Here is a 27,551-nt window from a genome sequence, read left to right as displayed (position 1 = left end):
GAAATAAACTTTTGTATTAGTACACAAGGGTTTGCGAGTCATACCCATATATACATATCTACACGTATCTAAATTACCTACTTGATGAAAACAGAACAGATAAAATTAAAAGAGCCAAAGAATGAGCCAAAGATTGTATGTAGGAGTACTTATACTTATAGTATGTATTCTTACAACAAAACAAGACCCTACATAAAATACACTACTAAGACTAAATAGTATTTATGGCAGTCTGGTCGTTATAGCGTAATTTCTTTCAGACAATCGTCCTGGGGTTTCAGTAATAATATATGCTGAGTATGTATCTACATTATCTGTAAGGTACTTATTGCATGTTACGTTGTAGGTACATGTAGCTAAGGACGTCATTTTATAACGAGAAATCATAAATAAATCAATGAACCATCGATTTTATTTTGTGATATCATAATTCTTAAGCGTGTGTATGTTAAATTACTGGACGCAAGCGGCATAAAGGAACCGTGGGGTGTGGAAATCTGAATTATTTGTTACCTCTGTCCAGAAGTGGACGACAATTGACTGAGACAACGGCGTGTGGCGGGGACAAACTAAGTCATTCATTACAAGTGTAAATTAAAAATTTATAACACCCCCGACAAGTGAAGGTTACAGTAACTAGAAAAGAGATGATAAATTTGAAACAGCTGAACCGATTTTCTTGGATTATAACTAACTATCGTTGATTCCTAATATTTAGAGCCTCTCAAATGGGTAATTTCGTCATGAATGACCCATAAATCATCTCAGGATCAAATTAAGCGGACAATGCGGTGTAATTGGGTCAATTAGAATTCAGAGTATCGTGATGATGATCGATCGTTCAATAAGCTGTGATATTGATAGGATTAACAGTCGGCATAAAGGAATACATTTCATGAAATATGTTGATACAATTCTCGAATAAGGAACATGTAATAATATCACTAATATATACCTGTAAATACGAAAGTATGTTTATTTGTTGATATAATGACCTTCAATAACACCGCAACGGAGTAATGCAAGGGGTCTTAACGTGATTTTTTATTTGGATTGAAAACATGGATGAAAAGCGCGCATCGATTAAAAACGCTACAAGCGAGCGTCGAGCGATAAAATATTAGAGAAACTTTCACGTTTCATTTTAAATAACTAAAAGTAAATTTTTATATTCAATATTCGTTCGAGAAGATTATAAAACAATGGATGAAAATTCTCTGAATTTTAAACAAAAGATGAAAATCCCTGACTCGTTTCATCTTTCACTAAAACCGGAAAGATATTGAAAGCTCTTTTATTAGAGTGTGAACGAATACATTGGTGTTCAAAGATGGTTTCACGATATCCAAGTTGAAATATCATATGTAAAATTTTGGGGCGAGATCGGAATTTCATTTCAGATCCCTCCCCACATTTAATCACGTTTTATCGCGAACAGATTTTTCGTGAGAAGGAAGTTATTATTTTCGCCGCCTTTGGGAATTACCTTAGGGGAGTATATTATGTATTTCGTGACAGTAGGTGTTTATGTGGGTGATATCGATATCTACAGATTCAGTAGGGACGTTTAGTGGCCCATAATTCCTTAACGCTATGTTTAAACGTATTTTTAAACGCTATGTTGTATCAATCAAAAATAAAATACGTAAATGATTACGACAATATTGGTAAGTACTTAAACAATGCAAAAAAACACCATATTAGAAATTTAAATGTAATTTAGGCTTTTTATATCCATATAATATTAAACAATAAATGTGTTTTCTGTTTTTCTTTTTAACGGTCTATTCGCCTAACCAATCTTGACGAGATACAGAGATAGTTTGAATCCCAAAGAGAAACGCAAGCTACTTTTTATCCCGGAAAATCAAAGAGTTCCTATGGAATAAAAAAAAACTAAATCCACACGGACGATGTCGTGGGTTTCATTTCGTATTATTGTAATTAGGAATCAAATAAGAAAAAGACCATTACTGTAAATAACACTGTCGAATGATAAAGACAACAAAATAATGACAAAATATTACTGTTTATGAAGAAGTGAGAAACAAGAGTAGAATATCGTTGAAACCACAGACCAAAACGGTCTAAAGATTTTAAATAAGTCATTAAAATAGCTCACCAAACTGTGAAACCTCTAAATTGTGCAGTTTACCGTGTAGATTTTGCTTTGTCGCTCTTACAGACGAAACGCAAAAAGGCAAAAAGATATCTACGCCTACGCCCTACGCGACCTAAACACTCTTTGAACTAAAATTTAAGTTTCAGTGATTTATTGTTATGCCTACTGTTCTATTTAATATTGTAAATCCATACTTAATATTATAAATGCGAAAGTGTGTCTTTCTGTCTGTCTGTTTGTTTGCTACGTTTTCAAGGCCCAACCGCTGAACCAATTGTAATGTTTGGTACAGGCTTGGGATACATCCTGGGGAAGGACATAGGCTACTTTTTATCCCAGAAAATCAAAGAGTTCCTCCTACGGGATTAAAAAAATTGAAATCCACGCGGGCGAAGCCGCGGGCATCCCCTAGTTATAAATAATTATAAATTATTTTCTTCATTTTAGCAGACTCTCAGCCTGAGATCTAAATAGCGAATTTAACTTTGCTCAGATCAGTTAAAACGACACAGCGTTTTACCTATCGCTTACAATCTGTCTCATTTTAACTGAAACTTAAGTCAGAGCAAAGCCAAAGTAGGTACTCTCTATACTTACCAAATCTGTTAATCAAACTCCGATCCGTACGTAACTTCATCGATGTAAGCAGAAAAACTTTGCCTACCCAGTAAAACTCGCGACGAAAATGTTGTTGTTTGTATTTGAGGAAGTTCGAAATGTTATGTAAATATAAATTCAGACTGTTATGAATACGTTGGATGAAGTTTCGGCTAAACACATTCAAGTCTACATAATACATTTTAATCCCACTTACTCGTATTTCATTATACTTAATATTTTTAGAGACCACCTTTTGGCCTTCAAGAACGTATTGGAATAATTTAGATGTTAAGTCCTACATATGCAAAGGTAGTAAGGTTTGAACTAATTTGAACTAATCTAAAAAGGTTAGATCTAAAAAGAGGTGGTCTAAAGAAATGATAGTGGATACTTAGTATGATTTTTAGTCAAGTCAATGGACAAGAGAAGCTTTTCCGACCAAAAACACCATACTCGGAACATCAGCCGTCTACTTAGCTTAGGTAGGTATCAACGGTTGGTAGGCACAGGTAGAGATTAAGCACATGATATCAAAATTGCTCAATATACGAAAGAAGGTGATCCTAAGCAAATATTGCAAGTAGCTAACAACCTTCAGCGTTGAAAAACGCCATGCACAGAGTAAAGTGTTGTGTGGGTATAAGAGATAAAAGTTAAAGATGGATTTATTTTTTAATCGCTAAATAATAATAATTAACTGAGGATTAAAAACACGTTTTCGATATGATTTTGTATAGAGAATCTGTCCAAATTTCTTCGTCACTTAAACTTTATTTATTCAGAGATTAAAAAATCACCACTTAGATTAAGGACTAGATATAATCTAAAACAACACTGAGTTTTACAATGTTATTAGTCACAATGTTATTAATCTCTATACCATAAAGAATCTTACCGATAACCAAAGTTGGGACTTTCTGCGAGGGGTTAATAGCACGGTACTCATCAGTCAATTGTGTGCGCTGTTTGACTATATCTATAGGTTTTTCTTCGAAAGGGATTTGCTTGACAGCCAGTGCCACGCGCACGCGCCACGTACAAGACGACAGCCAGAACCCATAAAGTATTGTCCGAGTTTCACCCTTCGAAAGATACCAGTAGATATTTTACTTCAGGTCAGTTTCCAATTTTTTACAGGTCAGGTCAGTGTACATTTAATTTCTTACAATAAAATAGACTGAAGGTGAGAGTGTATCAACTCCATCATAATTTTATCTAATATGACTGTTTATGTCATTGATGTTGGAAGCGCCAAGTTTAAGTACTTACAGTGAACCTACTCATATATTTATAAACTGCATTATTATTAAAACAACATTTTAAAAAATAAATTCCAAATTTTAACAACAAACTTCCAACTAATTACAAAGTAAGGTTAGAATTGTGACAAGTTGCTTGAAAACAGTTTGTTAAATAATATTATAAGTATTAATTATTTAATTATGAATGATAAACTCATAAAGATAAACACGGTTAACTCTACAATTAAAATTAAAGATAACCAAGGAGCTTAACTTGCCACTAAATAGTTAATAATTATTCTGAAACAGAATGATAATAATATTGGTGTTGGTACAACCGTACAACTTACTGCTAAAGCTGCCATTATTATAAAAAGGAAGAATAACTCGTCTGGATATTTTGTGATAAACGGTTGCGTTGAGATCAGATTTGTTTATCACTTGTCACTTCACAGCTGATACTTACCGACCACTTACCGACTATTTTGACGTAAGAAAGTGACTATTATACTCTGGAAAGTGACATAAGTAGGATCTAGTGTGATAGTTTCAACATATTTACATAGATGGCGTTGACCTACTATGACATTGAATCATCTTTACAATTGCCAATACCACAGAATATAATATAATAGTACTGCCAATACCAAAGCATAACTCGGTGGTTGACGTAACTATACTGTACCTACTTTTAAATAACTAAAACTATACTACAGAAGTTGAAAATGAAAGCATTTTATTATATTTGGCGTTTATTTACATTTATTACGATGATAGAGCTACCATTACAATATTCTTTATTGAGGATACAATACAAGTACAATATAGATTTATTTTATAAGGTTTATTTTTAATTTTTCTATTGAATTTTCTTTTACTTAGTTCGTATGTAGTTACTATTGTAGGAAACAAGTGTACCTACATTTATACAAGCAAATAATTAAAATATTTTAATTATCTAATTTATATTTGATTACTAAACAACTCTTTATGAATACCGCAAATTCTATAATTTATAATGTAGGTAGGTACCTACTTTGTTTTGAAACAATTTTAAGTTTCGCCAGATTTCTCAAAGTCTTCATCCAGGTTATCATAAAATTATTGTTTGTCTGTTTGATGTGAAACTACTAAGTAGAGTAGGTATATGTAAAGGTGTACGTTTAATTCATTATGCGAAAAACACCTTGTTTGACAAAGTCAAGTACAGTGTAACAAACAAGTTAATTACATGTATTTACTGTGTGTATTATATTTTGTTTTTCTTTTTATTATGATTAATTTATTATCCATGGCAACCTATCACTAGTTCTCCTATATTTCTATAAATTTTAATAATATCGAGGTTAGTTCATCGCTGCGTAAGTATAACTTTTTAAAGTAGTTAACTTAATTAGTTGTAAATAAATACTTAAGAATATTGGTCACATTATTGTACTATTCAGCTTCTTAGCGATGCCTACTTAATTCTGTAAAAATATATGAATCAAAAAGTGAATTAAAATTCTTTCTAAGAGGTTTTTAGTTCAATGGATTCAGATACCGGAAATGATACGAGTTTATACGGATACGTGTTCGTTTTGGTTACATATTCTTTTCCTTTTAGGTATTTGAACTTATTTTTTTCAACATTTTATACGACCAATAAATTTTTTTTTGGACAAAAATTACTTATCATAATATCATATTAATATAATATATTAATATATTATTTATATTAGTAATATATAATATAATAACATAAGTACCTTTTTATATTAATTATAATTTTTAATGAAATTAACGCCACTTTTGGTTTAGCTTCACATAATAATTGTATATAATGTTAGTAGATTTAGGAATCAATGCTCTTAGAAATATCTTTAAACGATCTGTTCTTTTTATATAGATTATATTATATAGATAATGGAAAAAAATTACGTCAAAAACATATTTAGTTACACCACAACATTTTAATTACCATAAATTGTTTAAGGACCAATACAGGAAAGGTTTCATTAATGTTTTACATGTGCCTTCGATTTTTTATTAAATTTAACTTAACAAAATTATTTTTAAGATTTCGTTTTGTTTCCAAAATATCAATAACTCAATTTATATGGCTATGGGCTATGCTAGCACTTACTCTACGAACAAGAGAATAACTAAATAACATGTCAATGCTGCGCCGCGCGCGTCAGAATGTACTTAACAATATGTATTTTGACCCATTTTGAAAATTTTAAGAAACTGGACATTTCAAAAGTAAAGGCATTATCTGAGTGTCGGATTTTTTTAAAGGTAAGTTAATGGTGTGTATTTTTTTTTAAATATTCAACGAAAAGATTGTGAGTTGCGACGTTATTGTCAGTAAACAAAATAAAGATTGAATTTAGATTTTAGTTTTAATATCAGCCCCAACGCAAAGGCGATCCTGGTGGTCTCATCATTGTGCCTCTAGTCTCCGCTGTTAGAGTTCCACCACCGTCTTCTGGGGATCCATAGAGGGTGTACAGGTGTCTTCGATGATGGAGCTCGTGACCTCTGTGTGAGAGACTTTGTAGACGACTCCATAAGGAAAATATCCGCTTTTTAACGGTCTTCTTGTCGTTTGTAGAATTTTCTGAAAAGGACACAAAGATTTGATATTTGAGGTTGAGGATTGGACTGAATTCCGAAAGGCCGGCGATTTAAACCCCACCCGTTGCACTATTGTCGTACCCACTCCTGGCACAAGCTTTACGCTTAATTGAAGGGGAAAGAGGAGTATTAGTCATGATTAGCATGGCTAATATTCTTTATAAAAAACCTAGTTCTGTTTTTTTAAAGCCTACTTATTGCATAGCAGGTGGTTATTATATAAAGTTACGTTATGGTTATCGTTAATCTTTGACTACTAATAAAAAGCAAAGTATGTTGTACAAGTCAGTATTTATATATGTATTTTATATGATTAAGGTAAATTGGGGAGGTATTTACTAATGGGGGACTTGTTCTTAAATTTTACCTTTGACATTAAAGGTAAAGTTTTGGCCCCAAGTTAACAAACCCTGCGTTGTGCATCACTTTTGCTTTTATGTACAGCCAACGCTCAAGGGTTACCGTAATGGAACTTTACCGCCTGGCATCTATACATATAATAAAATTGTAGAAAAGTGGTGTCTGTACCATGGAAATATATAAAAATAAAGATGCCGAACCCGAAATTGTAATTAATTTTTTTTTGTCTGTTTGTCTGTTTGTCTGTGTGTTTGTGCACGCTAATATCAGAAACGGCTTATTCGATTTAGATACAGTTTTCACTAATATATTATAGTAAGCTTCACTTAACATTTAATGTTTATTTCATGTCAATCGGTTCATAAATAAAAAAGCTATGTCAATTTAAAGAATCTCGGCGAACATTTTTAACGTACAGAGTACGTACTACACGCCTCGCGCCCGAGCGTCCGTGGCTATATAAAGCGCGCTAAGAGCCATTCCACGCGAACGAAGTCGCGGGCACAGCTAGTAACTAATAAAAATAAAAAATTGTATGTGTATTGTGTAGTCATATTTAGCTGGTACCATTGTAGCTACTACACATACAAATTATTCAATTTCAATAATGTGCCTTGGATGAGTTTCGTGTAGCAAAGCCATTACTCTTAATCCACATACAGTTAGATGTGACATGTGATAAATAATGTAAGTAGATATACCTAATGCGTTTCCGTATATCTGCTTCACGAATATGCCCAACTGCGTGTGGCGTATTTAATCTCACTTAAATTGGAGTGTGGTACATAATGTGAATAATTCTGTTGTACTCAACCTCTAAACTAAAATTAATAGGCCTAAATATATTCTTTCTCTTTCATAATTAAGAAAAATAAGTATGATAGATAGAGATAGAGATAAAATAGGTATGATAATACCTGTCAATTTAATTTAGTTTAGAGATTGTGCACCTACTGTAAAATTAGCTGAAATAATGGAGTCGATTCTGATATCTTTATTATTACATATAATAAAATTGTAGAAAAGTGGTGTCTGTACAATGGAAATATATAAAAAAAAAGTAGCAGGGGTTGTTATTATATCGATGCCGAACCCAAAATTGTAATTAATTTTTTTTGTCTGTTTGTCTGTTTGTCTGTTTGTCTGTTTGTCTGTGTGTTTGTGCACGCTAATCTCAGAAACGGCTTATTCGATTTAGATACGGTTTTCACTAATATATTGTAGTAAGCTTCACTTAGGATTTAGTGTTTATTTCATGTCAATCGGTTCATAAATAAAAAAGTTATGTCAATTTAAAGAATCACGGCGCCTCGCGCCTGAGCGTCCGTGGCTATATAAAGCGCGAAAAGTCACTATTCCACGCGAACGAAGTCGCGGGCACAGCTAGTCTAAACTAAATTAAGAGTATCTGGATCTTTTATTTTTAATATTGCTAAAAAATGACTATAAATGAATTTTAAACTAAAGATCCTAAATTTTAGTGCTACTCTACAAAAACACTTATGCTCAAGACTGGCACCTAACGTCGGTATGTTTCACAGTTTTAAATTGAATTAAATTGTTTGTCTTTTTGTAATTAAATTTATAAGAAAAAGATGCGAATACTCTAAAATTTAGTTATCATCAGAATCAGTACAATTTTGTAGGCCATCTAATTAAAGCCTTTAAAATGAGGAGTTCTGATCTTACAAGTGTTATAGTCGTATACATACTTGTAAGGTATTTAAATTTACACGTTGTTTTTTTATTTAAGCTAGTAGACGAGTAAATTTTATGATAGGCTGATTAAACTTACCTAAAAATGCAAAATCCTGATTCCTTGATTTCATCTTTCTTTTTACTTTTACGAGAGATTCAATGTCGTTTTCATTAAAAACATTTTCTTCTCTTACATTATCCTTTGTGATATCTGTGTTTGATTCTAAGGGCACTAAATCCGAATATAAATAGTTATTTGAATCTACATCATTAATATTATTATTTAAATATGCTAATCGTATTTTTAGAATTAATAACGGGCCATCAATTGTATCTGTACCAATACTTTCTGCGTCATCGTGCATGAATTGATTAAGATTATCGTGTGAGTCCTCGATCCTTTTTAAATTCTCTAGGTCTTTGGTATCAAGTAATATTTTATCAAACTCTTTTTGAGCATTAAAGTTTCTATTAAGTCGGTCCAGCTGTCGGGGATAATTATGCCACTGCTCTTTCCGAAATCCTTCGTCATCATTATCTTCATTATCAATTTTCCCATTCAATATCTTCGCGTCTTGATTATCATTGTCCATGTAATTCGATCGCAACAGCTGTGATTTTTTCAGTGGGTTTGCTTTAGGTGTCTCAATAAAAACTTTATAAAATATATTTGGATTTACATTTGTATGTTTGTTATTAAAAGTATTGTCACTATCTTGGTCGTCTAGTAGTGGTTCTGTATTCAGTTTGCTTATGGACAATATTGGAAGAACGTTACTCGAAGATAAAGTTATTGTAGTAACAAGTATTACTGGAAGCAAAGATCGCCGCATCTGAAACAAGGAATAATTGTTTTAGAAATCTATTATAAGTAAGTAATATTCACCGTCCTTAAACTTACCATTAAAACTTTAGGCGTGCTTTAAACAGACGTCAAATTCCATAGCACCTGTTTAACGTCAGTTTAAATCGCGTTTAAAGTTTTTGCAACACCACCATAGAGATAAGATAGAAGTGTACCGAAAAACTTAATTATTTAAAATTAGCTTATATTACTCTCAAGGCCAAGGTCATCCGATATATCCATGCATAAAATCACGTGGATCCATTGCTCAGTTATGGCGTGATTGAAGGACAAACCAACCAAGAAACACACTTTTGTATTTATAATAAGCTTAGTGATATGAAACATGCATGTTATTTATATTATTATATTTAAAGTGGTTTTAATAGTAGCATTTTGTGCTATCGAATCAAATCGAATCATTTATTTGCACGATTAGCAGGTACAATCAATCAAAATAACAAAGTTTTGACAATTCTTGCTTGCGAATAGCTTCAAAGTTAGTTCAAAACAATTAATAAACTTCCTCAAGAAATCTACATTCATCATTGAAGACATTCATCGTATTGTCAAAGAGTAGGAACGGTGAAATTTTCTTCATAATAATTAAAACAAAAGTAAGAAGCGGACATTAATTTTGTCTTGTTGTCTTGTTAATTAAAAAGAGCCAATGTAAATGGACATGTTGACTTGACTAAGAATTAGCTGCACGTACGACAGGGTGAAAGGGAACTCGACGAAGGATATTAATGGGTTGAAAAGTTCATAATCGCAATTAATAGTGAGTGACATCTTTCACTCAATACCTATTAGTAATAGATAAATGTAAGGTCGTTTAACAGGGCTCTCTCCGTCACTCGTTTCATACCATTTCATACAATCGTAGTTCCAATTTCATTTGAATATTAAGCAACCCTTTGGTTGCTTAATAATTTGAAATTTTGCAGACATATTTTAGAAACTAATATCTGTGTCTGTGGTGTTTTAGATTTTTCTAAAAATGTGTAGTTTTAAAATTACAGGGGCTCAAAGATTTGTATGAAAATTTTAAGACCGCGTAACTTTGAAACCGAATATTTTAACAGAAATCTGGAAAACCACAGACATAGATATTAGTTTCTAGAATATGTCTGCAAAATTTCATGGACTTTGGTTGCTTAATATTCAAATGAAATTGGAACTACGATTGTATGAAATGGTATGAAACGAGTGACGGAGAGAGCCCTCTTAAGCAAAAGAATGCGCAGACACTTCATTATATTGTTGCTTGTTGCGAAAATAAGTTACTGGTAGGCTAATTACGTTGATAAAATAATAATTGTGAAGACGTGAAAAGTAATTGAAGTAAATACAGATGAGTTTTATGCAGTATTTGTAAAAATAGAGAAGATTCTAGGTCTAAAAAGCCGTCGAGTGAATTCCTCATAAAGCACCAGTACCTACTCACAGTTTGATGTAAAACATTTTGTTTACAATGTAATAATTCTTCTTGTTAAAAGATTTTTTCTACAACTCTAAAATGTTACATCATCAACTCTATGCATTTGTCCCTTTATCATAATGTTGATATTTCAGCAAGTTTATCGAATGAATAGGGCAAAAACCTTTTGTTATTCTTGACAAAATTTCCCAAAGAAATATTTTTGCGTAGCGGACAGGTACTTAATGAGTTCATCAAGAAGTCTTTCACGGGGTTTCGTTTAGAAATGGGTCCCTAAAAGTTAATACATGTCAACAACATTCAAATTTTTTACCCAAGATTAATATTTTATGATAAGGACACTGCCATTCTTATTCGAGGTACCCAGGTTACTTATGTATGACATACCTACTGAAAACAACGATTTGTAACATAGTTTGTAAGCTGTGACCAAAACAAACGAACATTTTTTGGGTTTTTCTTTCACGATTCATTGCAATTTTCTAGCTCGGAAAAGAAATATTTCATACACCCAAAATAAGATGTTCATAATTACGTACAAGGGGGAGGCGAGGCTCGCACATGATCGGTTTTTTTTAAATCACGCAAAACTCTTCGTTTCCTAGATGAAAAGAAGCCTATGTCTGTCTCCGGGTTGCTACTTATAATATTAAATTAAGTATGTCATTAAATATAGGTAGGTACAGACTTTACAGTTGCTGGAATGTAAAGTTGCTTCTAAATCTTAACAGGGCTCTCTCCGTCACTTACTCCATATAATCGTAGCCCCAATTTCATTTGAATATTAAGCAACCAAAGTCTATGAAATTTTGCAGACATATTCTAGAAACTAATATCTGTGCCTGTGGTGTTTTAGATTTTTCTAAAAATATGTAGTTTTAAAATTACAGGGGCTCAAAGATTTGTATGTGAATTTTTAAGACCGCGTAACTTTGAAACCAAATATTTTAATGGAAATCTGGAAAACCACAGGCATAGATATTAGTTCTCGGAACGTTTTTACAAAATTCCATTGAGTTTGATTGGTTACTATTCCAATGAGAGACGGACTACGTTTGTATGGAGCGAGTGACGGAGAGACCCCTCTTAATAACTGTAACTAACTGTAACTCTTAAAAGTGACAGTAAAAACAACAAATCTGTCCACACCAGGTTTATTGGCAGTTGGCAACGCTGCGTGCTAAAAATTTCAGACGGTCATAAAAACTGTTATGGTTTTATTTTATAGGAAGGTAGGGTCATGCAAACATCACGCCGATCGGTTGCGGCGTGATTGAAGGACAAACCAATGTACCAACAAACAAATGGTCAGTGAACTTTTGAATGAGTTAATGTTTGTTTTTACTCTATCGTTTTTATGTGGTCATGAATTTTACGACAAATTTTTACACGACATATCGAGTCAGGAATTCTTAGCGTGAATGTGGTTTTCTGGTTTTCTTGATATTTTACGTACAGGTTATTGACATTATTTATAATCATAGGCCTATATGAACACGGAGAGCGTGCTGGAGTGTGGTTTATGCACCAGTAGACACGAGACGTCTAGCGTTACGCGTTGCTTATCGAACCTGAATAACTCGCTTCCATTGGATTCCTATACAGCCGGTTATCCTTTAGATAGCAAATCAACCATAGGGACCCGCAGGTATTTATAATACACAGAAATACACAGGTAAAATATTTGCGGCAGAATGATTTTCCAGTTATTATTAAAATAACTAGCATTTGGCTACTATTTTAGTCTAGTTATGTGATTTTTGATGAGTAGTTCTCAGGAGTAGTCATACCACATAGTAAGGACATTAGATATTACATACAGTGGTTCGGTGAAATGTAGACAGAGCAATCGTGCGGTGGTAAGTGTAGGACGAAGTAGTGACCCGAACTGGCCTATTTATACGACGATTTTCGTGACGACAAGTGGTTCAGAACATAATATTTGATTTGACAAGAATAAAAAATTTCAAAATAAAAAAATAAAACCTAGATACTTCAATAACTCAACAAAATAAAATAAAAAAACAATAACAATCATACTCGTATATTGTAAACCCATTTGACCTTATTTTTATATAGTTTAAAATGTAAAATTATAATAATTGTACCGCTGTTGTTTACAAATAAAGGAATAAAATAAAAAATAAAATAAAAAATAATCACAAACACTAAAAAGTAAAAAATATTTTTTGTTTCTACACGTGTAAACGTGTAATGTATGTATGAAGTCGGATGAGCTTCAAAAAATTTCTCTTTCTACACTAAAGAAATTTTTTTTTTTTACTTTTTACTGTTTGTGGTTATTGCAGTCGGTTTTTTTTTTATTTCATAATTTTTAGTGGCCCCACTATAATATGCTATACCTAGATAAAAACCTACTGTTTACTAAACTATTACACTGATCGTGAGCAATTTACTCTTATCCATTGAGGAGTTCTGTTTTCCATCTCCAAAGACATTCATCAGATCATCACCAAAATATGGGACCACCTGCGAATATACCTGTAACCCTTTCAAACAAAAAAAAAAATCAAACCGGTCCAGGCGTCTTTGAGTAATCAGGGAACATACATAAAAAAAAAGATTCCGACGAACTGCAAACCTCCTCCTTTTTTGAAGTCGGTTAAAAAGGGCCCAAGGGGCCAAGTAAATGTCTTTCAAAAGAACAATACATTTCGATATGACCTACTTATGCGAATTTATACAGTCCCTTATCGCTTTATGTTCTGAATCTCGTATGCTTTTGCTTTTCAGAATAAGGGTTAGAATTGTGTGGGCTATTTGGAGAATCCGGCTTTCTGCTTGAATGGCACAATTCCGCTCTTGCCTCGCTTCGACGTTAGTGGAGTGGAACGAGTCACAATTCAAGTTTCCTCAAACAGTTCCATGTTGAAAAGTGTACATTTCAGCTTCTTACTAATAATAATATAAAGTGGGCTACTTGTTTGTACAATTTATTGCAGTCCTTACTAACTACTAGGCGCTCATTTCAACGTAAATGAATTTATGTTGTTTATTTATTTGAAGTAGGTTTCTGCATATTTCAAAGCCTAGTTTCATAATAATAAGTAGGAAGGGTCCCGTGCCATCGTACAACATAGATACACACAAACACTAAAAAGTAAAAAATAATTTTTGTTTTTACACATGCAATGTATGTATGAAGTCGGGCGAGCTTCACACTTGGATCACTAGTTTCTTTTATTATGCTCGCTCGACTTCATACATATATTACACGTGTAGAAACTAAAATTATTTTTTACTTTTTAGTGTTTGTGGTTTTTTACTTAAAAGAGTTGTATCTATCTTGTACGATGGCACGGGACCCTTCGTATGCTAATCCGACTCGCACTAGACCGGTTTTTTTTTCTGTAAAAACAGGACACAGGTACTTTGAAATAAAATTCATAATATTTTACAGCTGCCTCTGTTACTAAAATACTTTAATGTATCTAGATTAGTTTATTCCGGTCACGTTCGGTGAAAATAGCTTGATCCATGCCGTATTTTTATTTGCACGATCGCCATTGTTTTTATACCATTTACGGATCGTAAAATTTCTCTACCTAAGTGGATTTAAAATTGTTACTGTTATTATTCCCACAGATAATTATGATCGTTTTAATACGCTTTATTAACCCCCGACCCAAAAAGAGGGATGAAGTTTGACGTGTGTATCTTGTATCTGTCTGTGGCATCGTAGCTCGTAACTAATGAAGCAATTTTGATTTAATTTTTTTTGTTTGAAAAGTGGCTTGATCGAGAGTGTTCTTAGCTATAATTCACGAAAATCGGTTCAGCCGTTTGAAAGTTATCAGCTCTTTTCCAGTTACTGTAACCTTCACTCGTCGGGGGTGTTATAAATTTTTAATTTACACTTCTCTTTTCGAAGATCTTGTTTACGTCTTTGTCCACGTTTCTTTATTTAGCAGCACAGACAATTTAACCTCCTGTCTGTGACTAGCAGTCGCTTCTCACATTTTTTTATAATTAAAAAAACCGACTTCTGTTTCTACACGTGTATGTATGTCCGAAATCGGGCGAGCTTCATGCTTAGATTTCTAGTACCTTTTATCATGCTCACCCGACTACCAAGGCACACGCTATGCGGTTGGTAATAATATAATATAATAATAATATAATAATAATAATTAATAATAATAATAATTTTTTTATTTCAGGCAATATAAGTCACAAGACAACCCATAACAAACAAAAAGAAAAAACACAAAATAATATACAGCTTAATGTAGATATACATAGTATATAAACTTATCTAAATAAAGCTGTTGTTGTCGCACCGATGCAGGTTTGACCAATTTTTAGAAAAAGGATTACTCAGATCTTCGTTAATAGCACACAAGATGGAGTTAGTACTGTGTCTTAGTCTTTCCCAGAAGGAAGCCGTCCTCGCTCTGAGTATGGCGAAGAAGTCAGGGACCCTCGCCGCAGCAAACATGGCTTTAGCACTGCAGAAACGCGGATGCTTCATTAGGATGCGGAAGGCGTTGTTATATTGTATCCTAAGCGCATTATAGCTGCGCTTGGTAAACTTTGTCCACAGTTGACATGTGTAAAAACATTGACAAAAAGCTTTAAATAACGTCACCTTCACGTCATCGGAGCAACGCGCGAATCTGCGCGCTATCATGTTAGCCCGCACCGAGAGAGCCCTGCGCTCCCTCTCCATATCTTTATCATCCTTTATGTCCTCTGTTAGAATATGAACCAGGTATTTAAAGCTCTTAACAACCCGAACTGACGACCCATTCAAAAATACCGGCGGAACGGTCTCCGGACCCTTACCCGCTTTGAAAATGAGCATTTCGGTTTTCGCTACATTGTATTTGAGGCCATGTTCTTTAGCGAACTGGTCACGAATACTGAGCAGTTTTCTAAGCCCGTTTATTGAGGGGCTGAGAAGCACCATGTCGTCAGCGTAGCTCAAATTGTTAACGCAGACGTTACCAATATGGCAACCGACTTTGGTACTTCTCAGTCTCCCAATAAGGTCATTGATGTAGAGGTTAAATAGATCCGGAGACGTCAGCCCTCCTTGACGTACGCCACACTCTAGCCTATATTCACTAGAGAGTGCGTCGCCCCATTTTACGTAGTTGGTTTGGTTTTCGTACCAAAATCTCCACAAGTTCATTAATTTTTTCGGTACATGACCATCTAGTTTACGCCATAATATTTTGTAGTTAACGAGGTCAAATGCCCGGCTTAGGTCTAGAAAGCATGCATATACTGAAGTATCCCTATTAACATAATAGTTCACAGTATATTTGAGACTTAAAATGGCTGAATCTGTAGAGAGTCCAGCACGAAAACCAAACTGAGCATCGTCAATATTAAAGTTCCCAGTCAGTTCGGGTTGTAAGAGCCTTTCCAGTATTTTTCCGACAATAGTGCCTAACGATATGGGTCTATAGTTGGTAAGATTAGACAGATCGCCGGTTCTATTTTTTACGATGGGGGCTACTATCGTTTTCATGAGGCCCTTTGGTAAGTAGCTGTGCTTTAAGCATAACTTAAATATAATGGACAGGACCCGATAAACTTCATCACTGGCATAGAGTATGTGCTCAATGCTGAGGCCATCGTGTCCCGGAGATTTCCCACGTTTTATACATCTTACAGTTTTCGCAATGTTATTAGGAGTAAAAATATCATTTAGATCGCCAGACGACTTTTGCTGTAAGGTTGTATCGGAGGCAATGGCCTCAGCATTTTGCTCACCACCTACTTCCATGGGTTGGACTTTAAAATGATTAGCAAACATGTCAGCGATTCTGTTCGGGTCCTGTTCATTATTCACCGACACAGGTAGGACATCTTTATATTGAAGGCTTTTAGTGGCTTTCCAGAATTTTGGAAAGTTCTTTTTATCCCTATTTTCAGCTATTATATCCATCTTTATCATTTCTTCATTTCTTTGGCACCATTTTAATTTGCTTTTAAATACTTTTCTAAATTTTAACATATTTTCATATATAAGTCCATGGCCAGGTTTACCAGCGTCAATCCACCATCTAAAATAAAGTCGAGCTTGTTCATGACTTGACTTTACATGGTAGTTCCAACCAGCGATCTGTCCACCTTTTTGTCCTGCACCGGTGCGAGAACAACTTAAGTCGGCTCCGGCCTGTAAAACACTTATCAGATCATCATACATATTGTCAATAATAAACTTACACTCTAACGTATCACAGTTATCTTTATCACAGCTATCGAAATGACTAGGATAGGTAACTAGTTTTAATTCTCTATAGCAAAATTCTCCGTATTGATTAATCTGGTCGAGATTTCTATTATTCCAGAGAATTCTGCTATTGTTACGGGTATTGCCTATATTACATTCTACTTTTTTTACAATGACGTCAATATTTATATCTATCAGCAGCGGAAAGTGGTCTGACCAATTTATATCATTGACAACACTTATACCTTTTATTATTCTAAACGCCGCCTCCGTGCCTAAACAGTGGTCGAGCCATCTTCTTGAGCCACTCGATTCACACATAAAAGTATAAGTATTAGAGTTCAACCCTAGTAGATCTACGTCCGCACACACCCAAGACTCGGCCGAACAAAATTCAAAAAGTTCCCGGCCGAAGCGGGCGCAGGGATGCGCGTTAAAATCGCCCAAAGCAAAAACAACTTCTATGTTACTGTCACTAACAATAGCATTAAGTTGCGACAGACAGCTCGTAAATTCGATTAAATCATCTACTTTATCACTATCACATGGCATATAAATACTAAATACTAACATATCACAGTTATGGGTCCTAATTTTAACAGCAATTAATCTATCACTATTGCAATCCACTATTGTGACATCCGGAAACATTGATCTGCGCCACATTAACGCTAGCCCTCCGTACGGTCTGCCGCGCAACACGCCGACAGAGGTGTCTACCGAAGATTTCGAATAACAGCTAAAATCCTTATCAATTTCATTTACGAAATTGATGTCGTGAGGCAGCAGCCAAGTTTCTTGGAGGGCGATTATGTCGACCTTTTGACATAAGTGCCGCACATGCGGCGCAGACCGTTTTACAGACTTACAATTAAAGGACGCTAAGGTTATGTAATTATTATTTTTAGGCGTACTATCCATTAATTTTATTGTTAGTAGCGGCAGCGCTTTGCGCATTACGATCTCTGAAGCGACGAAACACTAAGCCCTTAGGCCAAAAATCACTATTCAAGAAGGTACTCAGCTGGCTGCTAGGAACCACTATTTTATAAGAATTAAAATCTACGTCATGATTTTGTTTCAGCAATTCAACGCTGTAGCATTCTTGGTTCATGTCTTTAATATGGTTTTTAATGTCGTCGTCAGTCGTACTCTTTTTAGCCCGAGACAAGTAAATGGCACTTTTAGATTCGCTTACTAAAATTCGAGCCGAGTTCTGCAATGTGCCACGCATATTTTTAAGCTTAGTTTTCTTACGAATCACTAACTTAAAATCGTCGTCGACGACGGAGGAGGTAGCAATATTTGTTTCACGAGCGGTCAGTGGAATTTTCGATGCCACGCGATCGTGACCCGAACGGCGCGCTTGCATAAAGTTTGTACTCGCCTGCCGCAGCGGACGTTGCACAATATCACGATAGGTCGGAGTGAACACGGTCTCGATGGAGCTCGCACGGTTGCGTTGTGGTACAAGTACAGGCGACAATGCATCCTTATCAGACGGTGTTGAAATTATTTTCTTCGGTGTCACTCTTGGATCTCGGGATTTCGGGGACGTAATTTGGTCAGGTTTTTTAGTACATGTCAGAAGCTGAGATATATCCGAGCTGATTTTCGTTTGAAATTGAGTAAATTCAGTTTTCGAGACAGTTTCACTACGAATATTTTGAAGCTCGCTTTTCATGGCACTTAGGTCTTTTAGAAGCCGAGTCACGTCAACATGCTCAAAAGTAACAGGTGGTAGGCGGTTTAAATCCTTTGCAACAAATATTGGTTGCAGCGTCGGGTCTGTTTCTTTTAGTCTCTTAATGACATCCTTAATATTCTTCTTGTTCTTGTCCTCTCCCTTTCTTTGGATATTTCTAGTTATTCCTCCCGTGTTTTCAAAAAGAACGTTTTTGCCGGTTTCAATCTCATCGTCAGAAAAACTAGATACACAAATTTGCACTATGGATAACTCATCGAGACAGTCGATTTTGTTCTGAATGAACGTCATAAATTCATTTATTATAAGATTACTCGCCATCGCGTATGCGCTTGGACCACACACCACATTACTCGCACAAAAAACGCGCCTGACCACAGAGACAACTAGAAGGCGACTTATGGCGTAATTGAGTATCTAGATCTATTTAGCCTTATTTTGAAAATTAAAACACATTTAAATTTAAATGATGTAACCACAAATTCGCGGTTTTCAGATTTATGATGTACTTGACCTATAAGACATACCTAATTACCTACCTACCAAATTTCATGATTCTAGGTTAACGGGAAGTACCCTATAGGTTTTCCTGACAGACAGACGGACGGACGAACGGACAGACAGACAGACAGACAACAACGTGATCCTATAAGGGTTCCGTTTTTCCTTTTGAGGTACGGAACCCTAAAAATATATATAACTGTTTCAAAACAAAAGAATTCATAAAAATTAGATTAGTATCTACTTGCTAGATATAATTAGCACACGGATGTTGCTCGCTACAAACTTGTAGCTAACTCTGAAAGTTTCAGTTAGCTTGCACAAATACATTTGTGGGGAGAGAGAAGACGGGGGTAAATTGTTTTCACGCCTGCTGTAATTATACTCGTGCAAATCGTTTATTGAATTATTTACTTAATAGTTCGAATAGTCGGATCATTTATTTCATGTTAAGAGGATCGTCTAGTTGTACAAAAAGCGAAAAAGTTTTTCTTCCCTTAAATGTATCCAATTTTCATAATTTTTGAAATGTCGGAGATATAATGAAGTACTATGCTCGTACGTTTTAATTTTAAAGAAATATTGCTAATGTTAAAAGGTCTAAATATTCATATTGTTGACCTAAAAACTTTTCAATTATTTATTATTTTTTATTAAATTTAACTAAACTAAAATACTAAATAAATCGTAAAAATAAAACTTACGAGCCTAGATTAAGGTGTATTGAATCTAATGAGCTTAAACATTGTCTAAAAGCACCCTAAACAATATTTCAAGAATTAAATGTAGGAAAATGCCTACTGGACTCTCTATACAGCACACATACAGCACGATATGGAGAAGGCAGCAAAACCGCTTTTGAAAATATCTACTTGCGTCGCATTTAGTCACTAGACGATAGATAGTCTTAAGTTTACTCAGACTATCGTCTAGTGGCCACAGTATTCCAATTCTATAACGATACTTGCTGCATTTTGGCCATTAATAAACCAAATCAATAAACCATCAAAGCAACAAAAAAACACGCTTACTTAATATGGGTAGAGATAATATAAGGTAGGGGCACAGTTTGACGAAATATTCAAGGCTGTGGTAGGGGTACATGTCATAATATTATCTATCCAGAAAGAACTAACGAATTCAAAGGTAATGTAGTATGTACTAAGTAATTCTTGGGTGAACTTACTCGTGATAAAGTTCCACTTGGTATAACTTCGTATTGAATTAGACTGGAAACATTGATAAATTGTTTCCACGCCTGCTATAATTACTATCTATAGGTTAAAACAATTATATACCAGTTTAACTAATTGTTCCACTAGATTAGCAACAATAATTTTGAAAATAGAGCAGTAAGTAGGTATATTTGATTTTATTGTAGGTCAGGAAAGTTGACATGCATTGCGGAAACAAGTGTAAATTAAAAATTTATAACACCCCCGACAAGTGAAGGTTACAGTAACTAGAAAAGAGCTGATAACTTTCAAACGGCTGAACCGATTTTCTTCGATTATAGCTAAGAACACTCTCGATCAAGCCAAGCCACCTTTCAAACAAAAAAAAACTAAAATAAAATCGGTTCATTAGTTTAGGAGCTACGATGCCACAGACAGATACACAGATACACACGTCAAATTTATAACACCCCTCTTTTTGGGTCGGGGGTTATTTACCACCTCCAAAAATCGACGCAGACGAAGTGACTGGCATTTCTAGTCTATTTTCCTTATGTGTTGAATCTTGCAAGCATTTACATTATTAAACAATTACGCTCGCTGCGCTTGCGCTGCCACCAAACTTTCCTGCTTCTTTTGTTTTCTCATTTCAAACTGTATTGAATCCAGTATGTATAACAAATGAAATTGGAGTAAAAACGCACTAGTGAATGGAGAAATCGATTTTTTCAAACACATGACTTTCTTCACCATTTATTGAAGCGATTTCCGTTTATACCGATGTCGGTTTAGATTAGACACATCAATCACTCTATTTTAAACGTGCTGTTCAACACGCGGTAGATAGTCTCGTTGTTAGATAATAAGTAATTTCATTTCCGTTTTCTCAGAATTGCTTACACGACCACTTATCAATATTTACGAATAAAAGTAATATGAAGAAATTATTAAAAAAGTAATGCACTTTCTTCTTCCCAGCCATTTTTACCACTATTAAGGACGAGTTCTCACGGTGGTTCTAACATATACATATTTATTATGGTTCTACTTATTTAGAGATAAGTACCTAAGTAGTACCTAAGTTTGCATATAAAATCATAATTTTCAGTTCCTAAAAAAAACTAGGTAGGTAAATAAAAAAATCTGTTAATTTTCAATATTATGAGGTCTATATCTGCACAGTGCCCTTTTGATACCTATAACATTTCATACATAAAAAGTCATGTACCTACTAGTACTACTCAAAAGATACTTAAAGTTCAACTCATCGTGTAGTCAAAGGCTCAAAACCTTTTAGATAGAGTAACTCAATATACCAACCACCATTCCCAATTTCTCACACGACATAATTCAATCAAGCCTTTCTGTAGGTGGATTTATAATGTAACATGCTACTTAGTACCTACCGTGCATAGATTTTTAAATTATATTTATGAGGGCATTAATAATAATAGTAAAGTTGTTTTTCGATTGCTTGGTATATTTAAATATTTGTCCATCCATCATCCATCCATCAGCCTGTAAGCGTCCACTGCTGGACATAGGCCTTTCCAAGAGCGCGCCACCAAACACGGTCATCCGCCTTCCTCATCCACCCGCTACCCGCTACCTTCTTCAGGTCATCGGTCCAGCGGGCTGGAGGTCGTCCCACACTGCGCTATTTTTTGCACCTGTATGATAATATCACCAAATAAGGAATAATGTAGAACTATTCTTTTTCTATAGAACGATTTTAAAACACACGCACGTTTAAAAAAGGGCCTAAAATGAAGAAATATTTCATACCTATTGCTCATTTTAGCTTTGAAGTTATAAGTAGTAAGTATTTATTTCTACATTACTGAGGGGGAGCCTAATAAAGATAAGGCACAGGGTCGTCTCTTGAGTCTCGACTCTGCAGTTAAGAAAAATCATTTTCTGATTCAATTTGACCGAAGCGATTTATTTGGTAGAAACTTTTTACGGTATTAAATTTAATTCTTACCTATTTGCTAGTCAATTTAATTCCAAAAATAGATAAAACAATAATAAAGTTAAAATTCTAAAAAGCTAAACGCACTTTTGTTTTTGCAATGCCGGCTCTACACTCGCGCCGAGAAAACAAGCGATTAAACAAACTTAAACTTATTTATACAAAGTGGGTACACCTTTTGAATACGTAAACTAAAGCTAAGTATTTGGTAACTCAGTGTTCAAAACTGAAAGTTATGGCTATCATCCAGTTTCGAGTCCATCTAACGTGTATTTTTAATCTATTGGAAATTTTCTATGAAAAAATATTTTAGTATCACCCAGTGAAGCAGAAATGTAGAACCAAGCAATGTCAAATGGATTCGGTGAGCATTCTACGAATTAGCGAATCACCCTGCCACTGCGCACTGGTCTGAAAAAAAAAAAGCTCATAATATGCTTTGCGGCATTCTTCGTACAATGTTGATATTGTTGTCTGCAAAAGAAACTGTTAACGTGAAGATTACGAAAACTTCACAGAATGTGAAACTTTGAAGATGTATGTATGTAGAGCGACAGTTTTTTTCATGCGAGTATTTTTTTTTCAACTTTTTTACCTGTTGCTATTTAAATTGCAACATCCTTAACGACAATGACATATTACTTGTATTATTAATTTATAATTAATTACTTATATTAATGTTATCTAAACTTAAACCTATTTCTTATTTTTTTAAAGGTTTTTTGTTTTAAAGGTTTTTCATGCAGAGATTAGGCGTGAATCGCAGGTAAAATTCACGACCATATAAGTTGTCATGAGAGAGAGATAATTTAAAATTATTATAGATCGCTGGGTTCGAATGGATAAGGGCTATAGGGGAATTCACCTGAAAATCACAATGTGGGATGTATCAGCTGTGATATTTTAAAAGGAATTTTGCTTAATAAAACTGACATAAATAACAAGGGTTAGAAGATCATTTGAATAATTGTAAATAAATTAAAATATCCAAGTTAATTTTATTAGTTTTGCATACAAATCTTTTTAGATTTTGGGATCTTTGTAGATACTACCTACTTTTTTAAATTCCGTGGGAACTCTTTGATTTTCCAGGATAAAAAGTAGCCTATGTCCTTCCTCGGGATGTATCTCAAGTCTGTACTAAATTTCATTAAAATCGGTTCAGCGAGTGGGCCGTGAAAACATAGCAGACAGACAGACAGACACACTTTCGCATTTATAATATTTAATATGGATATGTAGACGATTTTTAAGAAATGAAATGTCATTTTGAATTTATCTGCATTAATCTGCCATTCTACCCTCTACCTACAGTTTTCTTAATCAAAGAGTAAGCAAGAGTTGTAAACAATCCCACAAGTTTACTTTAAAAACCTTGTTGTAGATTTATGGTTCAAAGCTAAAAGTGTAAAGTACCTAGATATAAACAGTCTGTTTATTTTCTTGTTCTTTCTGAAGTTTGCTTTGATTGTTTTAAACATTTTAATTAGAGTTGTTAGCGATATTTTACTTAGTTTATAACTGTGAAAGTAGAAAGTTGGTGAGCTGTTTTGTTATCAGTCGTGGGTTGTTAACAGTTTTTATTATGACTGCATAAAAAATAATCAAATCACTATTTTTCTGTCTAAAAAATTATGATTGATCAGTCATATGGAAAATAAAGAAAATAAAGGTCATTTATAATTTTTAAGATAAGTAGTGTTTTATCTACACTTCAAGGGAATTTATTTAATTAAGTAGACATAATGTCTTTCCATAATAAGAAATAAGAAATACACTCTTTAAAATATGAAAGGTAAAAAAAAATTTAAATTAAAATAGTTGACTAAGATTTGAATTTTAAGATTGTACTTCAACTTCAACAAAAGTAATTTGAATTTTTTACAAGAATTAGGTAGAGCCCATTAAATTTAGTTTTATAATTATTCAGTATACACAATTTAAATCTCAAGCTGTTTCCTGAGACGGGTCTTGAAACAAGCTCAAACAGACAGACAACAAAGTGATCTTATAAGGGGTCCATTTTTTCATTTTGAGGTACGAAACCCTAAATATAATGAGGTAAGGTTAACTAGTAACTTAAGGCTGACGTTGACATGGGTTAGCTATTTATTGGCAGTCCGGAATAATAAAAAACATAGTACATATATATAAATACCTATTTATAAATTTGATCAAAAATAAAATAAACGCATGGAGTGGTGAGAGGTCACCTACTTGATGACACAAGCAAACACTGCCAAATCTTTTCAACAAATTAACTCATTGGTAGGTTGTGATGGGGTTTTCATTATAAATTGTAGCTACTTAGGTATAATATGAATCACTACCTGTAATGCGGAAGTATGTTTTGGTATTTGTCCTTCAATCACGCCCAAAAGGAGCGCTAGATCGGCATGATTTTTTGGATGGCTATGAGTGAGAGAGAGAGACAGAGCTGGAGAGTGACATAAGCTACTTTTCATCCTGGATAAACCCGAAAAGAATATATTATTATAAAAGACAAGTCCAATATAATTTTAATAAGAACGAATGTATGCCTCTCTTATCGAGAGTTACATTTTTGTTTCGTTTGCCGTGGAGACCCTTGGTCCATGGAGTTTTAGTGCAAAAAAATTACGAGATATTTCACCGTGATTCGCCTCATCTGGTGACAGAAAGGCTGGCTCATTTTGTGCGCAAAGGATCAGCCTGGCTGTCCAGCGCGGAAATGCAGTCAGTATTCTTGGCACCTACTACAGTACTAAAGTAAGTAGATAAGGCTAGCTTTAAGTATTATTGTAATATTTCAATTAAAAAAAGTTGAAGAACAAATTAAAATTGTTGTTTTATCTTTAGCGAAGCTTTACAATTAATTTACCTAATCAAAGAAAGCTAGAAATGTATAAAATTAGACGTGTCGTTCCCGCCTTTGATGTTAACCCAACGAAGTATGAGAATACCTACATTTACTTAACTACTGAAAATTTTAGAGTAAGTAACGAATGACCTTTTGAAGACTTCTTTGACGACCACCTTGGGGAAATTGTGAAGGGTTGCGAAGGAAACTAGAAGTCTAAAGTTTGATTTTAGATTTGTTTAGGTAGATACTAATTATTCTTAGTAGTATATTACCTACGTCCTAGAATCAAGCTTTATTTTATAAAAACACGGTTCATATTTAAGAATAATATTATGAATCTGGATAGCAATCAAACAAGCTGTCCAATTGACTCTATTGTTTCTTTAATTAAAGTACTAGTAGAATACCTACTTACAGAAACATAAGAAAATTCAACCAAATCAAAAGGGATTTTCTTAAATCTCTGATATGTTCAATATTCCGAAGAACAAATATTGGAAAAATTGTTTTCTCTAAATCTTTTATTTGAACTCATTTATCATTTTGTCAATTATACCTGTCTTTTACAAATGAATCCTTGCGCATTTTGTGGACGAACAAGATGGGGTAGGGTGGTAATTGAAAACTGAATACAGTCGAAGGCTCCCGTAGCTACAGATCAGCTGATATGGGACTATATAGAAAGAATAAATCCTGAAATAGAATCAGCTGGGAAGAGAACCCAGGCACACACACAGCAAGCACTCTTGAAGATCGTATTAATAATAACATTGTCTATCACAGTAGCAACAGCAGATTACATAACACATTATTTTCGCCGAAGTTCTTAAAACAGGGAAAAAGGAGTAAAACTGAGAGAGTGAGTGAGTCACTTTGACTTTGCTCAGACTTAAGTTTCATTTTTAACCGACTTCAAAAAAGGAGGAGGTTCTCAATTCGTCGGAATCTTTTTTTTTAATGTATGTTCCCCGATTACTCAAAGACCCCTGGGCCGATTTGGATTTTTTTTTGTTTGAAAAGGTTTACTGTGCGAGTGGTCTCATATAAATTTGGTGAAGATCTGATGAATATCTTCGGAGATGGACATCAGAACTCCTCAATGAATAAGAGTAAATTGCTTGCGATCAGTGTAATAGCTTAGTAAACAGTAGGGTTTTAACTGGACACAGCATATTATAAGTACAGTGGGGCTACTAAAAATTGTGAAATAAAAATTTTCAAAAGAAAAATAAAACCGACTTCAAAAACCACAAACACCAGAAAGTAAAAAATATTTTTTGTTTAGCTACACGTGTAATGTAGGTACCTAGGTATGAAGTCGGGCGAGCTTGACACTTGGATTTCTAATTTTGTTTTATAATGCTCGCTTGACTTCATACCTAGGTACATTACACGTGTAGCTAAACAAAAAATATTTTTTACTTTCTGGTGTTTGTGGTTTTTGAAGTCGGTTAAACGAGACATAATTATGTCAGCGATATAATAATTCTATATGTTTTAACAGTATCAAAGTCAAAGTGCGCCTACACATCTCAGCTAAGTCTTTGTACGACTTTATTCTATAAACTTTAACGACAGGAAATATGTGTGTGTTTATGTAATATTTTTTATTAGCTTATGAACGACACAAGAGTATGTTAGCACTAAGCTGAACTTTTGCAATGGTGTTGTACAAAGTTGTTACAGTAGGTACCTACATTGTAGTGAGAAAATGTTTTCGAACTCGCGTCTAACCTAAATTCCGTATAGCATGTAGTTCTCTAGATTAAACGATACTTGCGACTTTATCTTTGTAGAGACCATTTTACATTTATAATTTAGCTGAAGATGTATGTAACTAATAACTACCTTCTCAAAGATAGAAGTTTCACTTAACTACTATATTTTGACACCAAAGATATTATAAAACTTATGAGCAAAGCTCATACAGTTGTATTGTATTGTAAAGGCAATTATTTATCACTAGAGGATGCCCGCGACTTCGTCCGCGTGGATTTAGGTTTTTAAAGATCCCGTAGGAACTGTTTGATTTTCCGATATAAAATGCCTATGTCAATTACAGCGACGCAAGCTACCTTGATAGGTACCAAATTTCATACAAATCGGTTAAGCGGATGGGATTTTAGGAATCCCGTGGGAACTCTTTGATTTTCCGGTATAAAAAGTAGCCTATGTCCGTCCCCGGAATATAAGCTAACCCTGTACCAAATTTCGTCAAAATCGGTT

The 27,551-nt window shown here is 34.1% G+C and overlaps 1 protein-coding gene across 1 annotated transcript in view; it reads right to left on the bottom strand.

Moving 5' to 3' along the window:
* Nucleotides 1–27,551, bottom strand: part of LOC123864723 — a 53,887-nt gene that overhangs the window by 6,033 nt on the left and 20,303 nt on the right. The window contains exons 2-5 of the mRNA XM_045905346.1: nucleotides 8,738–9,473; nucleotides 6,359–6,565; nucleotides 3,992–4,080; nucleotides 3,618–3,804 (exon numbers count right to left, since the gene is read on the bottom strand). Of these exons, the coding sequence (XP_045761302.1) occupies nucleotides 3,618–3,804; nucleotides 3,992–4,080; nucleotides 6,359–6,565; nucleotides 8,738–9,473 (1,219 nt within the window). The remainder of the gene's footprint in view (nucleotides 1–3,617; nucleotides 3,805–3,991; nucleotides 4,081–6,358; nucleotides 6,566–8,737; nucleotides 9,474–27,551) is intronic.

This window comes from Maniola jurtina, chromosome 4 (assembly GCF_905333055.1).
Source record: "Maniola jurtina chromosome 4, ilManJurt1.1, whole genome shotgun sequence".
NCBI lineage: Eukaryota > Metazoa > Arthropoda > Insecta > Lepidoptera > Nymphalidae > Maniola > Maniola jurtina.
The sequence above is the reverse complement of the archived record's forward strand: the minus strand, read 5'-3'. Positions and strand labels throughout refer to the sequence as shown.